General features: G+C 38.0%; 2 protein-coding genes across 4 annotated transcripts in view; one reads left to right on the top strand and one right to left on the bottom strand.

Annotated features, from left to right (window-relative positions):
- LOC145495337 (uncharacterized) overlaps window positions 1-2,707 on the bottom strand; it is a 31,369-nt gene extending 28,662 nt beyond the window's left edge. Inside the window, exon 1 of the mRNA XM_081474930.1 lies at window positions 2,252-2,707. Within this exon, the coding sequence (XP_081331056.1) occupies window positions 2,252-2,254 (3 nt within the window). The 5' untranslated portion in view covers window positions 2,255-2,707. The remainder of the gene's footprint in view (window positions 1-2,251) is intronic.
- A 3,549-nt stretch (window positions 2,708-6,256) lies between these two features.
- The window catches only part of LOC145495357 (tetratricopeptide repeat protein 38-like), a 243,699-nt gene continuing 232,381 nt past the window's right edge, over window positions 6,257-17,574 (top strand). For 2 of the 3 annotated variants that reach the window (XM_081474967.1, XM_081474968.1), the window contains exons 1-9: window positions 6,257-6,355; window positions 7,181-7,258; window positions 8,537-8,618; window positions 9,350-9,485; window positions 9,953-10,126; window positions 12,182-12,257; window positions 15,834-15,953; window positions 16,545-16,604; window positions 17,001-17,039. In XM_081474967.1, the coding sequence (XP_081331093.1) occupies window positions 6,320-6,355; window positions 7,181-7,258; window positions 8,537-8,618; window positions 9,350-9,485; window positions 9,953-10,126; window positions 12,182-12,257; window positions 15,834-15,953; window positions 16,545-16,604; window positions 17,001-17,039 (801 nt within the window). In that variant the 5' untranslated portion in view covers window positions 6,257-6,319. Of the gene's footprint in view, window positions 6,356-6,380; window positions 6,728-7,180; window positions 7,259-8,536; window positions 8,619-9,349; window positions 9,486-9,952; window positions 10,127-12,181; window positions 12,258-15,833; window positions 15,954-16,544; window positions 16,605-17,000; window positions 17,040-17,574 lie in introns of those variants that run through there. The other variant, XM_081474969.1, reaches the window with a different exon arrangement.

The following is a 17,574-nucleotide window of genomic DNA, read 5'->3' as shown; positions in this document are numbered from 1 at the left end:
TTTTCTTGCTCAAATACAGTCGAACCTCTCGACAACGGCCACCTCAGGGACAGCGGTTAAAGTTGCTATTGCAGAGAGGTGATCGTAATTGAGAGGTGGAAGGTGATAATATGACAGGTGTGTTTTCGATGACGCAACAAGTATTTTTTTCCAAGAAATGCTTATTTAAGCATATATAGATCAAATTGCGTCAATTAACAAAAATTTGACAGAAATAGAGACCAACGGCGCGTGGCGCGGATCAAGTTTGGCAACCTCTTACAATAACAGAATGGGGTTTTGTATACACTGTTCGTCAGTTCGTTGATTAACTGGCCCTTTTCGAGAAGTTATTTTGGCAGATGAGGTTATTAGTGGCCAATACCGTTGTGGAGAGGTGCCAGTTTAGAGAAGTTAAAATGAGAGTGAACGTATGGACTTTCCGCCGGGATCAAAAAAATTGTCGTTGTAGGGAATAGCAGTGTGGAGTCTAGGCTCCGCGCTTTGTGAGTGAGAGCAAGCTTAAAAACGCAGGGTTAATCTCAGTTTACGGGCTTGGAATAGCTCCAACTTAAAACATTGCCAAGCAAAAACATTGCCAACCAAAACAAATCTAAATACAAAAGTGTTATGTTTCTTCAATCAAGTAATAAAGTGCAATTCAGAGGAAATGACTTGGGTCTAATAGCATTAACGGGGTTAGTTTAAAATAACTGGTGAAATTGCACACTGTAATTTACGCATAAAACATTTTAAAATAACATAGAATACCAGAAGTTCCTAACCAACCGTAAGAAAACATCACTGCTCCTGCCGGAAACATACTAATTAGTAATGTGCTTACGGAGCTCATCAGAGATAAAATGCCATGCAGATCTTATCTACTCAAGCTTTTGAATGGGTCAATTATATTTAATTTCTTGTTTTGTGGTCTCACACGCGTAAAAGGTCGAGAAAGCTTCTATGTCATTCACTCTCCAACTAAAGCTCGGGTCAATAAGTGATATTAACTGCAATCAGAATGATGACGACAGAGGGAAATACACCGTGTTGTATGAATATAGTATCATGGATGTTTTGGCGGACTTTGTCCTGATCCACATTGTGTATCCGAGCTTATGAGGTTAAGCAAACGCATTTGACGTACGCGTGTAATGCAAACGAGAATTATAAGTTGTGTGCTACATAGGGCCACGTACATCGTACATTTATCATTAGCGTTCTATCAGGAATGCCGTTCTTTGATTGGCTACGCTAATCACTATCTATTCCGTCAGAGATTGTGAGTAGCCTAGTAGTGTGCGGTGTTTAACAAAACGGCGGCTGCTTCTTCGCGTTTTCTTAGTGTCGGTGAAAAGGATTCAGATAAAGCTTTGAACGACTAGTATATTTATACAAAAATAATTAGTATTATTCGCTCTCGATTTCTATGCGTGATAGAGATTTCGAACCGATAATCTAATTGTTAAGTAATGTTTTTTTTTTTTTGCATGGTAAAGATTTGTTAATTTCCAATGAAAGAGTTCTCATAATTCAGTCTTGAAAATGCTGTATCTCATAATTTCCCGTCGGCACATCCCCAATAGCCTATTTGACAGTAAGTACCTCCAGTATCTGAAATGAGATGTAGATTTCGACCAGTTTGATCTAAAATATACCCTGCCAGACAGATATCTAGATTCCCTTTTTTCTGCTCCGGCAAGAGACTTTCGTCTCTCAAAGATCAGGGTTACTACCTTCGATTCAGGGTACCTTCAAATAAGGCAAGGGGGTTTAAGAAGCGCGTGGCACACCCCTACCGAGGTTTTCGTGGAGTATCCCCCCTTGTTCTCATTTAATTTTGTAATGTTTTTCTAGCTGGATTAGAGGTACTGTCATTCAGTGATGTTTGTTTTTCAATTTTCTTGATAAAGGAAATTCGATATTGGAATTTGGCCACTCTTGAGAACGGGAGATCTTGAAATATCGCGAGATACGCGAAAGTGTCACGCGCGCATTTCGTGTTAGAACCGGGGTAGAATTTAATTTCGAAGCTAAACGTATTTTATACATGCCGGCAGCATTTAGTTGTATTTTATCATAAAGTTGATTAAACTAACAATGAATGAAAACTAATCTACTTGCACAGCTGCACTGAATATTCGCCGTTATGAAACTGACCTTTGCAAGCTTTTCGTCGGTATAGTAATTTGCAACAATTAAAAAATTTAACCTGCGACATAATGGTTTGTAAAAACGTGTTTGTGAAAAAAATGTTCTTGCATATACATACCATTTCTTTCCACAATATCTTGGTTGTTGCAAAAGGCCGCAGAGCCCAAGAAAGAAGTTAGTCAAGCTGGCTTAGTGACAAACAGATCTCTTCAGCAATGTCGACCAGTATTGATCGAGTATTGAAGAACTTGCCTCTACTCTCTCTTACACTCACGCATTACACTTTGCGTGACAACTTACGTTTCTCTTGCAACGAACTCATCTCTTTTTGCATTTATGGACGAGAGAAAACCAGGGTGTGGCGGGCAATAAGCTACTCAGAGCTATTTTACTGCCAGCCGAGCTGAATTGGTAGAAGCAGCGACTGCCCTGTACAAGACGAAAACTCAACTAACCTCAACACACCCCCAGGTCAAACTTTAATAATCGTGAAAGATCTTTCTGACTTGTCCGGGCTGGATCGTGTTATCAACATAATAACGTGTTTATTTTACCTGTTTATAGCCAGATCTAGTTATTAGTTTAGCTCCATGCCAAGTAATAACAACTGGAGATTTGTTCATTAATGACTTTATGTCAAGGTTACAGCTGGCAGAAGGAATGATTTCAAGTTCTTCTTGAAATCGTATCGAAAACTTATGTGGAAAAGGATATGACACTTGACTGGTTCGCAAAAAGGACAATTGAAGAAAAAAAATTAAAGTTTACAAATCCAGCACGAAGCGGAAAAGTTTGGAAGCGGAAAATTTCAATAAAAGTGGGAAAATTGCATGCCAATTATTCTGCAATGCAACCTGACTGATCTGCCAATCGTTTCGGTTACTTTTGTTATTGATTGCCTACAATTGGTTATTATTGGCTGAATCAACTGTTGAGTTCAATATTCTTTTCTAGTGGTGAAGTCCATTGCAATTCAATACTAACAAGAGCGTGACGTTCATTAGAGGTCAGTCATTGTGTTAAGTAGATCACACCAACTAAAGAACAATTCACATCTGTTAGAACTAACGTCGTTCAGCGCACTTCTAGGGCGGATACAGGATTAAAGAACAGGGAACTGGAGATACGGACGGCCGAAGGCGCTCTCCTATTGGCGGGGGGGGGGGAGGGGAGGGGCGAGGGGTCGTCGGGGTCGAGGGCATTCTCACCCGGAAATTTTTAAAATTGAGGTCCTCAGAAATGGGATTTCCGGTATTCTGAGGCCAAGTCAATGTGTTATAATGCCGCATTTTTTTAAATTCAGGGGGGTTAGACCGAGACCCCCGAGCCCCACCCCCTAGATCCGCACCAGTACCTGTCGTTTTGAGAATATAGAAACTGAATCGGTGCAAGAAAAAAGTCTTGAATTCCGGCTGAATTTCGCGTGGTGCTAAAATAAGAAAATGTATTGTTGAGTCACTGGATATCAAACTAGTTGTTTGCCATTGATCGTGATTTTTTTGTGTGCATTTCACGACATTTCAAGGTAAAACACTTCATGGTCTACTATTTGGAAATAAACTGTTCAACGCCTTCAATCCAAACCCACTCCACCCCTCCTTTCCGGTCCCCACCAGAGATTGCTGGATTTATACGGAAAAATTGCGACAGGGAGATTGCTCGAGATCAATCGACCTTAAAACATAAATTTCCAGACAGCTAGAAAGGTAGTTCTTAATTCCTTTATCCGTTGTATAGAGTTTGTGGCCTATATCGTCCCTGATCGATACAATTCTGATCGACTGAATTATATAGCCTAAACTATAGACTGAAATAAATCAGCCAAGCCCCCCCCCCCCGGGGGGGGTCAGTGTACTCCCGGGGAGACCCTACCTGAAAGGGGTATCTTCAGTTTAGCTTTCAGGTATATAAAAGGGAAAGGATTTCACAAGTTGAGGTATTTGAAAGGGTTGGGAAATCTGTTATTGAGTTATATTAAAAGCCTTTATACAATATTGTGAACAGACGAACCTTACGACTGTAGCATTTAATTTATTAGGCACTACATGAAAATGACAAGAAGACTGATTTATTCAAATTACGGTTCAGTTGTGAAATAGTGTACAATGGTATGAGGTTGCAAACGGACCTCGGGCCGGAGCCTAGCTCCCGGTATAGAACTTTGTTGAGTACCACGCGCCCCCCCCCCCCCCTCTCCCCGGCGGGCTATGCTCCAGTACGTGCAAGAAGTCAGGCGGCCGAGATTACCTTCATAGACAATACATAGCTTCAAAAACAGGAAAATGTGGAAATCGGGTTAAGCGAAATGAACCGCAAAATCTCTTGCATGGCCTTATGCCAAGAATATATTGGACACGGATCAGTAATGCACATATTTTAAGTTTCTGTACAATTTTTCAAAACATCAATTGACGCGAATTCTTTAACTTGAAATGATTATGAAGATTTCGGATGCAATGAATATTCAGCAAAAGCGTTGAAATATATATGCTTAATGAATAAACGCAGTAAGTTTAACCTGGTTGACGACTTGACGTGCCTGTTAAAAGATCTTAAAATTGACCTCAAGTAGGCCTTTCCGACACGTCATCTTTACTAAACGTTATAGAAGGAAAGTAACTTTTGAAAGTTCCTATTGAAACCTTTGAGCTGCATGCAGCGATATAAATTACGAAATAAAAAGTCAACTGAGTCCGAAAGTTCAGACTGGAGGATCTATATGATATTTATACCCGATAATTACCCTATAATCTTTAGCTAGACCGTGTTGCGTCATAACGAAGGGCGCACATGCAGCTCAATTCAGCTTTCGGCGACAATTTATGATTGCGATTTAAATTTGTCTTTATTGCTTCCATACAAAGAGCAGTCCATGCGAGGGGAAAAGACAGAAAACAAAGTAGGTTCTTTAGAGCGTACAGTTGGAAACGATCATGATTGATTTTATAACCAGCAGAGTCGATAAGGATTGTTAACGTTTACATTTTCATCACTCACTTGAATTTTATAGGTTTCAACAGTACACGCATAAAATAACTTTGCCTCTTTATTGTTATATAAAAAAACTGCATCAAAATTCACAGAAAATTTCAATGTTTCGTGTATATCACGTCGCGCTAGGACATAGAGTTTGCGTTGAGCTCTCGTGGTACAATTATAAAACTCTACCGGCATATCATACTTTGCATTAAAATTAATAAAAATTTATGAGTGTCTGAAAGTTAAGTCAGTTTTTTTGCTACTAAACATACAATACTGCTTCTGAATAGAGATTGTATAAAGGGGCTTACCCTTTCGTCTAGTCGTAGCAAACACCCTCAAGAATTAGAGCCAGAGACGAATTTGTAATCCTCTCTTTTGAGAGTACAGAGAACAATTTGCTAACATGACGTGTACATCCACTCTGCCCAGCTGTCAGTTGTCGAGTAAATATTTAAAAACACAATCGCTTTGTGAATGGAATAATAAATTAAATGAAAGAAAAAGACAATAGAACAATTTCGATATATTAAAAGTCAGCCTAAAACAATAGACCTCAGCACGAGGCTCTGGGAAATAAACCCCACAAACTCTGTAGTTATTCCCCAGAGCCTCGTACTGAGGTCTATTGTTTTAGGCTGAATTTTGTTCTATGAGGCTGTTCAAGAGAACGTCGGAGTCGAATGAAATGAATAGAAACTTCCAACCAACAGAAACCAAATAAGTTTACATAATAAATGACTTGGGACGGTCCACAGAATTTGTGGCTGCATCGACAAGCGAAAGCCGAGTGGTGTCAGGCAGTAATTAAGATTATTGGTGTGTTGGTGACAATGCTTCCCGTAAAATAATCGCTTTTGATTGGTTGGAAGCGGATGGAGTCAGCTTTCGGTAATGTAAGCGAATATATCCCAGATAAAACTTTCAGGTTTGCCGTTTCACACACCAAAAAAGTAGAGAATTAACGATAGAAGATAAAATGAAATATTTAAATCTCTCTGAAATATTGATTTCTAAATGGACCGTAAACTGATTAATGACAAAAGCGTGACTTTAGCGTGACTGCCTTGCATGACAATGATTTTAGTACCCAGTCCTCTGCAGAAAAACCTGCTCGAATCATTCCCAAACGCGGAGAATATCGAGTAACTGGTGCTAAAAGTCGTGGAGAGTTTTTGTTGGAATTTGGACGGATAGTTTGACCAAAATGTCCTACCTACACACTCACTGGAGGGATGTTGATGTAAGTAACATTTCTTTTGTCCATGCACTGAAATATAATCAGCTCAATGAGTGAACATTTTACAAAATCTCGGCGGCCTAGCAAAGGGAAAGTTTACATGTAAATATTAAAATACAGTAGATCGATCGGTTTTCTGGTGGAATAGTTTTTTATGGTTTTAAAGTCAGTAAATTTAAACTTCCATGCTATACATGTACAAGTGCATAGAAAAATCATTTTATTTCCGAAACCTTTAGTTAGCTTGACGGATTTCGGTTTTAAGGAAATTTTGTGGAGCCTAGAGTTGTGTCAAAATTACTGATGACTAGGCATATATATATGGGGATAAAAATATTTCGCAGTCTGCAGTCCAGTTGAGATTACATTCTATAGGTACGTGTGGTAGAATGGCCTTCGACCTTGTCCTAGATGTTTATTTATTTGCACGTTCATTTTTTAATTTGTAGTTTTGTATAATGTTTTATGTGAATAGCGATAAAAAAATAACATAGTGTGCGAAATTAGTGCATATTAATTAACACATAATTTGTGATTTATATCATTGCCACGATATAAACGTATTATTAACTCTTGATTAACTTGTTCATATTTATTTGACATTTTGACACTCTGATAAGCTGTGTTATACCGAGTATTTTTTTTCTTCTATAAAATGTGGAAAAGCAGAGTTACAATTATGCTCCGCACCAATTCCAGCCTGTATGGAGGTTTTCAAATTATTTGATAACGTCAATATAAGCTTATCTGTTTTCCTGTTTCGTAATAATGTTTTAATCCTTGCAAAACTAAATGAGTATATTATTTAAATGCATTCACTATTTGCAGGCGTGGAGAAAAGAAGGTCTCCTATTGTCCACAACTAGCAATGAAGCTGCAAAAATGTTTGATGCCACAATAAGTCAGGTTAGTTAAATATGATTCAAAATAATTAACATCCTCACTGATGCAGACCTAGACTCTTATAAGGTAGGTGCCATGGAATTATCCCTGCCCTGATTAGTGCTTTTCAAGTGAAGGATCAAAAAGGTTACTGCTGCCTTGGGCTTTAAACATTTTCGCTAATAGGAGGGGGTGGGGGGCAGGGGGCAGTACTTCTCCCTGCCCTTTTCCCTAGATCTACTACTGATCCTTTTCAAAAGTCTTCAAATACTTTTGCATAGCACAATTACAGTGGAATCTCTTGTAAGAATCTAATTGGCTGAATTGATTGTTTCAATCACAGAAATAAAGTCACCAAGTCAAACAAAGCAAAAAAAAACAACAACAACAACAAAGGATTATGCCCATTACTCAAAGTAATATTCAAAATATAGCTACATGTATCAAGTACACAGAGAGTTAAATAAAACAATCACTGTGTTATAGAAAACTGGCACCATAAGATGCATTTAAAGAGTAGTGGCATTTACAGGCATCTCTGTTTAAATATTTGTTGCTGTGTCAGATGCAACTCTTTTTGTTACACTCAGTCACACTAGTAAACATCTTTACAATTGGTCTGTATTGTATAAGACTTTTAATAACCTTACAATTAATGACAATGTTCTTAGGATACAACATGATATTTTAGAAAACAGCCCTAAGAAAATATGTGTGCTGATTGGTTAAAAATTGTGTTTCTATAAGTTGATTGAAACACAGAACAAGCATGAGCTGTTGACGTAATGATGGCACGAGCAAAGATAATTTGCATTTTGAGATAAAGTAATCAAGCTGTTTTTCTTTTTTTCGTCGCGGTGTTTTCTAAAAGAAATAGAAAACATGTTTTCCGTGTTTCTATCGACTTATAGAAACACTTGTGAAAGTTTGGGAGAACTCAAAAAAGTACTTCTCGTCCTCCCAAACTTCTACTTGTGTTTCTACAACTCAACAAAAACACGGTACGATAAATATGTTTTCTATTTCTTAATTGCTTACATTATGTAGAATAAATTGTAAAGAGTACATCTTCAGCTCAAGGTACATGTAATATAGTGAAAAACATATTGTTTTGATTATAAATATGGTTACTAAAGGTATTTTATACCATTAGGTATAAAAAATTATTTATATTAAGGAGGCTTGAAATTGAGATTCCCTCTTGAAGTGTTTGAAAATATTACATGCTTATGTCTACTGAGGGCTAATGTGAAATTGTGGCATATTTCTAACATTACATTTCTTTCTGATGCTTGGTTTCAGGTTGTTGCTCATCTTGAAGATGACACTGTTGGAGGTTTAGAAACTTCGGTGACGAGGATGCTTGAGGCAGATCCTAATTTCCGTAAATATTTGATGAATTTATTTCTCATTGTCAGCAATGTTACTTTGCAACTAAAAGTATTTACTGCAGCTGTTTTTTGTGCTTACATATTTAAATATGTTACACTGGTACATGTAGTATCAAGCACTGTCTTGTCATGAATGATCATTTTGAAATGCCCTTTTCTACATAATTATATACTGTAGATCTGAAACATTTCTGAGACTTATAACTGAAACAAAACTTATCAAGTAACATTAAGTGCTAAAGTTTTCAAATTAAGCAGGACCCCGTTGATAACAGTACTTTGTACTGAAGGGTAATATCAGCTGGTTAAATATTTATTATTATTATTTATTATTATTACTATTATTATTATTATTAACATATAATGAGAAACTAATTGGTACAAAATTATTTTAGCAAGTGTAACATAAAATTAATTCAAAACATGAAGTATAATACCCTATGTGGTGTCAAATTTTACCACCAAAAAGAATTGATTGGATGTGAGTACACCATTGTGTTATTATGTGTGCTCTTAAACTAAAATATATTGTATTGCTAAAAGATGAAGAAGCAGAAATGAATAATTTTGAAAACAGGACGTGTTGTCATTATTCAGCATCTGCGACTGAGGGCCAGGTGACACTGTATTTTCAGAATTCATGTAGATGGGCCTTATAAATATAATTCGTGTGTAATTAGTAACATATTTACATGTACATCTAAGTTTTCTTGTTTTCTTTTAGTTATGGGTCATGTCTTGGCAAATGAAATTCAGATCAAAGGTTCTATGGATGTTATCCAATCTCTAGCTGCTGACAATGATCTAATTACTGACAGAGAAAGACTGCATGCAGAAGCTGCAATAGCATTATATGCTGGGTGAGATGAAGCTGTATTAAGAGTAATTCATCTCTGAATCCGAAGACATTCAGACCCTATCATTTCATTTATATAATTAAGACAAACATTAAAATCGGGACTTTGAGACTTTTTTACCCTTGTGAAAAATCAAGACTCAAAACACTTTGTGAAAAAAGCAGAGACTGTAAGATGCATATATTCAATGGTCTAAAAAGACTGCGAGATAGTCCATGAAATTTGATTCATGAAAATTCTGCGATACCCATGGTTTTTAAAAGGACCTTCAGTTGATAGTTTTTCACCACCACTTCAGATGTTTGGTTGCAACAGTGCAAAAATGGGTGTTCACACCATTTCCCCCTAAGCAAGTATTGCTTGTACCAGACCAGTGTGGTCATAGTTAAATTACAATTAATTATTATTGTTTGACAATCAAAATGTGATTCAAATTATTAATATGACATTGTATTAATTTTTTATTCTAGAAAAATACCCAGGGCCCAAGACATCTGGGATGAAATTGTTGTAGCATATCCTACAGATATCTTTGCACTAAAGATGCTGACAGACTACGGTATTTTTTTTGGTCCTAAGGACCGGATAAGAGATAGCGTTGCCAGAGTTTTCCCACACTGGAAAAAAGAAATGCCATTATATGGGTAATGATTCAGAAGTTTAATTTTTAATTAATTATAAGAATTATTATTTATGAGTGATAATAGTTTATAACCATTAAAATTATTTTTTATTGACGTTTGTTCTGAATTATATTATTAGGTCATGTGCATGTTGGAGTCAATATATAGCCTACAGATGTACCTGTAGCAGTACCCACCCTCGGAGGAGAAAAACTTTTCCTCTGGGGCTGAGTGCAGCTGCATGACTGTACACATGTAGAGTAATGTTGGAGGTCAAGTTGTTCTTGAAATTATACATTGGAAGACATACAGTGGAATCCTTATTTTCTCAGACCCTCTGTTTTTGAACCTCCTGATAACTTGAACTAAAAGTAATTTCTCTCCCCTCAGAGGAGAAATGCTTTTCCTCAGGGGCTGGGTATGGCTACACGTAGACTTGTCAGGGCTCGAAATTGACTTTTTCGTTCGGGAGCCAGCTGGCGACTAACGGAAAAATTTTGGTCGCCAGATCGTATATTTTGGTCGCCAACTTATTTTATATATAACTTACACAAGAACACGATTTTATAAGTCACTTCGCATGCAAGAAAAGTCACAACTGAAGAGCGAAAACAATTAAAAACAACACGAGTAACACTAAGTTATAAAGCTACTGTTGTTCTCAGGTGATTTGTCTCTGGTCCGAAGGTGACGGTTGTCTCCATAGTCATTTTAAATGAGGCGAAGCATAAAACGTTTCAAGTCTGTGGTTTTCATTGTGAGACAAACAGGAGTCCTTGCGTATTTTCCCTTTGCTACTTCTTCGAAATGCCGTTCTTTATTTTCGACTTGCTTTCCTCGATTCCGACAAACAACGCCATGCTTGAATCTTCATTCCCCGCTCGTAAAAACTCACGTAGTTCCTTCAACTGATTGGTATCTGCCGCCATTTTCGCGGCAAATGAAAAGCACATGGTGAAGTGCGCCTGCGATCGCAGTTTCGGAAGAAGCCGCTGAAACAATATGGCGCGCCGTGAACGCAGTATCGACGTGTCGAAATACATTCAATTTTTTCGATTATCTTGTGGGAACGGCAAGGTGAGTTGTATACTAGCTACCATATCCGATTGATTTCCTAATATAAAGATTTAAAAACAAAAGTTGTGTTGTGGTTTTCTTTAGTTATCGGACAAAACGCGAGTCGCCAGCTGGCGACCAGTTCTGAAAATTTAGTCGCCAGTGCTCAATTTTTGGTCGCATTGGCGACCAGTGAGTCGCAATTTCGAGCCCTGCTTGTACATGTAGACTAATGTTGGAGGTCGAGTTTGATTCTTCTTTACATGTAGTTCAGTAGCTTTTGACATACAGTGGAATCCTTGTTTCTCAGACCCTGTATTTTTGAACCGCACGATCACTTGAACCATAAGTAATTTCCGTCCCCACAGTTTAAAACTATTTGATTAATAGTTTTATCTGCGATTCCTCATGATACTACCTTACTAAAAACTTTGGATTCCACTTTACAATAATGAGCTTGAGACATAAGTACAATGCCCAGTGGATTCCTTGCGAAGCCAATCTCAAAGCCGAACTTCTCAGTCGTTTTGTTGATAAGGACAAAAGTACATAAGTAGTTTCAAGAGACATTGCGTATTTCATAATGCTTCTAGCTATGATTCTCCAATCCCACACCAGCGCCCCCCCCCCCCCCTGCCCCCTTCCGACTCAGTGTTGTGATATAATGTGCAGTTGCTCTGTCTACCCATGTTCTGCTCGGTCATAGGGATAGAAAACCAGCATCGTTTAGGGGGACTGGGGGGATTTTTCCAAGGCAAGTGAAAATACAATGAAGTGTCTCAACACTTCTATCACCCATGACTTTATAGTCACTTTATAGTCACATTATAGTTACATTGACGTAAGTTGACTTGAGCTACAGACTGAACATGCAGGCCACACTCTTGGGTTCTTCTGACCCCATTTATCAGATCCACTCACAGGACTGACTGGTTTGAGAATACTGAACAGAATCGTCAGCATAGCCTTAATTGCTACTAATTTGCTTGTTTGTTTGTTTTCAACCATTGCTATTTCTAGGTACCTCTTTGGTCTTCATGCATTTGGTTTGGAAGAGACAAACTTCTACAGAGAAGCAGAGAAACAAGCTCGAAAGGTTAACATGATATTTCAAGTACACGTCCATGTACTGCTGATCCCAGATGTCCGAACATGAAATTGGCTTTTTTATTCAGGCCGTTACACGCCCTGTTGGTTTCATTCACATGATTCAAAAAAGTAATCATGTGATGATGAATTCATGACTGTGTGATGAGTGAATCTCTGCCGTTGGGGAAGTTGCTTCACAGTTTGTTTCCAAGTTTGTTGAGTTTCACACTTTCCAGCAAGATGCACTCCAAGATATATGTTACAGAGAAGACTTTGGGAGATGCAAAATTCATTGCATGGATTAAGATTTGCCTTCAACTTGGTACTTTTGAGGAATTTGCAACCACTGTGCTGCAAACTTTGGCCATCTGCGCAAAGAGATGTTTGTTATCACGTGATGATTTTTTTAAATCACATGAATGAAACCAACAGTGCGTGAAGCGGCCTGAAAAAAAGCCATTTCAACAGATGTCTGGGATCAACACAAGGTAGTAAATCAGTTTGCACTTTGAGAACATTAGGCAAAACTAGATTTTAGTCTATGTGGCCTCGCACACGATGTTGGTGTACAAATCAAAATTAGCAAAAATCGGACGAAAATTTGTTTTAGAAATGCTGTAATTCGCAGGTTATTAATTTTTTTCTATTCAAATGAGCACCATCTTGTAGCGATTGTCATGTAGTTTCCTTCCATCTTAGCTACGTCTCAAAAGCGCTTGTGCTTAAAGCAAAATTTAGGTGCACTTTGGAGACACCTTCTTGAATTGAATTGTTCACACTAAGAAGTTAAAAATTATAATAATGCACTTTCCGTTTTGGTCAAAAAATGGGGGAAAAACGGCACTTTTTGCCTAACCTGTTTTCGGAATTTTGTTATTGTTCTTCTAATAAATCTCTTTCAGATGGAAAATTTCGCTTTTAGGGGTGCACATAGATGGAACTTTAATTCTGCGAAGTTTTACGACCACTGGCTTTAAGAATGACGAGAAATAATAAGAAATCTAGGGTGAGACCGTTTTTGTTACACAATTGTACACCAACATTGTGCGCGAGGCCATGTGTTTGTGTTCAGAAGTGTTTTTACAGATGCCATATGTAATGGTTTGAGTTAAGTGACCTCCTTCCAATGAGTGCCTAAATAATCTAATTACATGTAAAAACTGGATCACTGGATAATACAATTCAAGGGTTTCAAATTTGGCTTTAGCCATCATGGTATATGAGCCAATTATACCATGGTGGCAAAAGTGACGTATTCAAGACAATGAGTGACATATCTAATAGGGTGCTGAGTGCTTTAACAGGCCGTTCTCAAATTCTAATGAAGAGTGGTGCTGACCTTGTTCCCAGGGTCTCTGACTTCTCTCTGCCCCCTTTTCGGTCACTCCAGGGGACAGGAATAGGGGAGGCTCTGGGAATGAGGTTGCAATGGTGCCAAGTTGAGACTGTGAGGATGAACATAACTGCAAGAAATGTGTCAGAATCCTGGGGGGGGGGGGGTACTCCCTTATATGGGCTATATAGGTACATGTGCAGCCTCAAAGGGTATGGTTTTTCAGCAGTTTTCGTCTTAATCACGGTATCAATTTTGGCCATTTTGGTCTTAAATAGGGTATGGTTTTTGAACTCCAGTAATGAATTGGGTATGTTTTTTAGAGGAAGCTACTCTTTCATCATTGATAAGACCATTATGTTTAGGGCAACTGTGTCAGCCACATCTTTGGTGTGGTCATAAATAGGGTAGGGAAAAATCGCAGATTTTAGTCATGAATAGGGTAAGGGTTTTAGAAAGCGGGCCGCGCACCCTCACTAAATTTTTCTGGGAGTAACCCCCCCCCCCCCCCCTGGATCAGAATGTCCACCTCACTCTGGTGCTATTGTTTGTACCCTCTAAAGTGTAATGTGGGAAAGTTTTATTATGTGGATGAAGTATTATAAACATAATCCAACAAATGAATGGTGTGGTGAGTATGTGTAACCCTATAATAATTGTTACAGTTCTAAAGTATTTGCTGTTTTCCATGAAAGCGCTTCATTTCAGTCTGATACTCTTAATGTTATGTTGAAAATGTAATCCACATCAAAACTCTTTTGCCAGCACCTGCCGCATGTTAAATGACTGTAAACCACTACTATTATTAATGCTTCTAACACCTCAGGGGGGTGTGTGTCAGTTTGCTACGTGGTTTCTGTCATCATGAATTTTTATGGAAGTGAGTGATTAGTCTGCAGCCCAACCCCATAACCCGGAGGACAGGGAGAATAGTCTGGTCTCTCACCATTGACCTTTCTGGTGTGGGTGGCCCTACCAGGAGTAATAAATCACGCCAGCATAGCTCCCAGGTTCATTGAGACTCACAAGTTTCTCCACCACGACAAGGTAGCAGTCACACACGACAGTCACGACCACTACATGTATTAAACAATTAGATTATGAGCTCAAGATTTCTATCACGGATAGAAATCGAGAGCGAATAATCTAACTGTTTTAGTGCTCTACTAGTCGTTCAAAACTGTATCTAAATCCTCTGCACAAGGGAGGCGCGGTGGCCTCATGGTTAGTGTGCTTGTCTCTGGATCGAGCGGTCTGGGTTCAAGCCCTGGCCGGGGACATTGTGTTGTGTTTTTGGGCAAGACACTTTACTCTCACAGTGCTTCTCTCTACCCAGGTGTATAAATGGGTACCGGCAAACTTAATGCTGGGGGTAACCCTGTGATGGACTAGCATCCCATCCAGGGGGGAGTAGAAATACTCCCAGTCGCTTTATGCTACAGAAACCGGGATAAGCTCAGGCCTGATGGGCTACTTGGCTCGTACACAGACTTTACCTTTAGTACTCTACTGGTCGTTCAAAACTTTATCTAAATCCTCTTCACAGACACTTTGAAAACGCTAGTAGCAGCTGTCATTTTGTTAACAAAGAGACACTAGATTGAGTGCTACATATACGCTACTCACTACCTATTAAACAATTAAATTATGAGCTCGAGATTTCTATGAAGTGATAGTTGATGAGGCTGAAGGCTGAATCAACCATCACCTCATAGAAATGGAGAGTGAATAATCTAATTGTTTTAGTAGAATTCTCACTAAAATTTACTTCAAATAACGGTTTTCAATTATTTCTTGACGCCTTAAAAAGGTCGCTCAAATTGAATTGTCCTTTGAAATTGAGTTGTGTGCGCACGCACATCAGTTTTTTCAATAATTTCAACTTTTTTAAAAGTCAAGAAACCGTAAATGTCCTTCATTTAGACTTTTCAGGAATTTAATTATCTATTTGCATCCAAATTTTCCTCCAAAACTTTGGAAAAGCAAAAAAAAAAAAACCTCGCCATTTCCTAGATGACCTCCAGCCACTGCACACTAGTGGCTGATAGTGTTCAATGGCTCAGCCAATCAGATTACAGCATTTGCACTAGTATACTAGTAGAATGCTACTAACACAGAATAGATAGTGAGTAGCGTAGCCAATCAGAGAATGGCATTCGTGATAGAACGTTAGTAGATTTATACTAATATTAGGTATATAATTATAATTATAATAATATTAATTATAATTGCATTAATTTTATATTCTAGGGTCTAGAGCTTGTTCCAACAGACACCTGGGCTACTCATGCCTTAACACATGTTATGGAGATGGAAGGCCGGCAAGATGAAGGAATTGAATTTTTGAGCAAAACTATGGATAACTGGAAGGTGTGTTTCTTTAATATTATAGTACCATAGGTCTGCAATGGGTGAAAATTACTACTTCAACAGCTACATAGCCCACTGTATGTCCAGGACATGTATGCACGCAGCTGGTAGTCTAATTGTTAATATGCATAGACACGAGCCTGAGTCTTTTATGAGCAAATAGTCAATAAGTAAACTCATGGTTCAAACCAAAACAACTTTGGAGGGGGATGGAAAGAATAAATCACTGAATGAATAATTCATTGCTGGAGTAACACATACATTATATTTTTTGGACATAACTTCTACAGCTTACCTACCTATACATGTACTAAACAGTAACTGTACAGCTCAGTGCACAGATTAATTAGCTGAGTTTGTAATTCACTAGAGATTGAACTGAACAGGCATCCAGGGAAAAAAGTTGCAATGGTTCTTAACTAAAAACCGGTTACAACATACTATAGGAATCTTCTTGGAGTCATTTGACAAATTGAGGAGAGAGAGACAGTATGTACCTGCCACCTCAAATTAAACTACCTTCATAAAATAATAGAAAAGAAAACCTAACAATGCACATAATAATAACATTTGGTTTCCTTTTCATTGCAGCCTTGTGAGTCTTTGACTTGCCATAATTTCTGGCACTGGGCTTTGTACTATGTTGAAAAGGTGAGTTCTGCATAAATGTTTTGTCAGATTCACTCAGGCTTTTAGCCAGATGGGCATCCAGGTGTCCTGCAGATGGCCACTTGTTAAAGAAAATCTAATTATTTTTCATATGTTGCCCCATAAATTGTTCATTTGAGTGGGCGCTATGGCACATTTTGGAGGCCACTTTTCAAATCCTGGCTGTAAAAGCCTGGGTTTGCTACAGTCATAATGTCATGAAACTAGTTTGTGAAGGTGACTTATCTGTAATCTTTGTATTACAGAGCACTCCTTTTCCCTCTTATTCTAATAAGAGCCAGACTTATACTTGCTCAACACCAACAACTTCGTGGAATAAAATTGATCATCAATTTGTCTTCACATTTTTCATCTTGTTTTTTTCTTACTTCTTCCCAGGGAGACTATGAAAGTGCATTGAACATATATGACACAGAGGTAAACTATTTATCTAATGTGTATGGTAACCATTTTATTTCCTCTTCACTTACTTACAATGCATTGATTGGAATCTGTCTGCTTACAGGGATATTTTTCTTGACGAAATCATTATGTGTGACCTTTGTATCTTTCTTCTCAGTGCCTTAAGGGTGTTTTTGTTGTGTATCAAAGACAGCCACAATCAACTCCCGTCCCTGCCACTCCAACATGTAAACCACCCCCCTGCCACTACAACATGTAAACAAGATATATAGCTTTTTAAAGCTCAATACAGCTTGTTTATATGTTGGAGTGGCAGGAGGGGGATTTGATGGTGGCAGTCTTCAATACGATACGATACAATATGATAACTTTATTTATATACATGGTATTTCCATCAGTCTATTTATGATAATCAACTAGCTATACTTATCTTCCTAACTTAAACTACAATAAAAGAATAGAAATCGTGTAAGGGTAGCCAATTGGGGAAGAAATCAAACAAGTGCTCAATTCTACTATCTAGGTCCTATTTTTGATATCAGTTAAAAAA

This window comes from Orbicella franksi, chromosome 8 (assembly GCF_964199315.1).
Source record: "Orbicella franksi chromosome 8, jaOrbFran1.1, whole genome shotgun sequence".
In the NCBI taxonomy this organism is placed as follows: Eukaryota; Metazoa; Cnidaria; class Anthozoa; order Scleractinia; family Merulinidae; genus Orbicella; species Orbicella franksi.
This window is presented reverse-complemented; position numbering and strand designations above follow the sequence as displayed.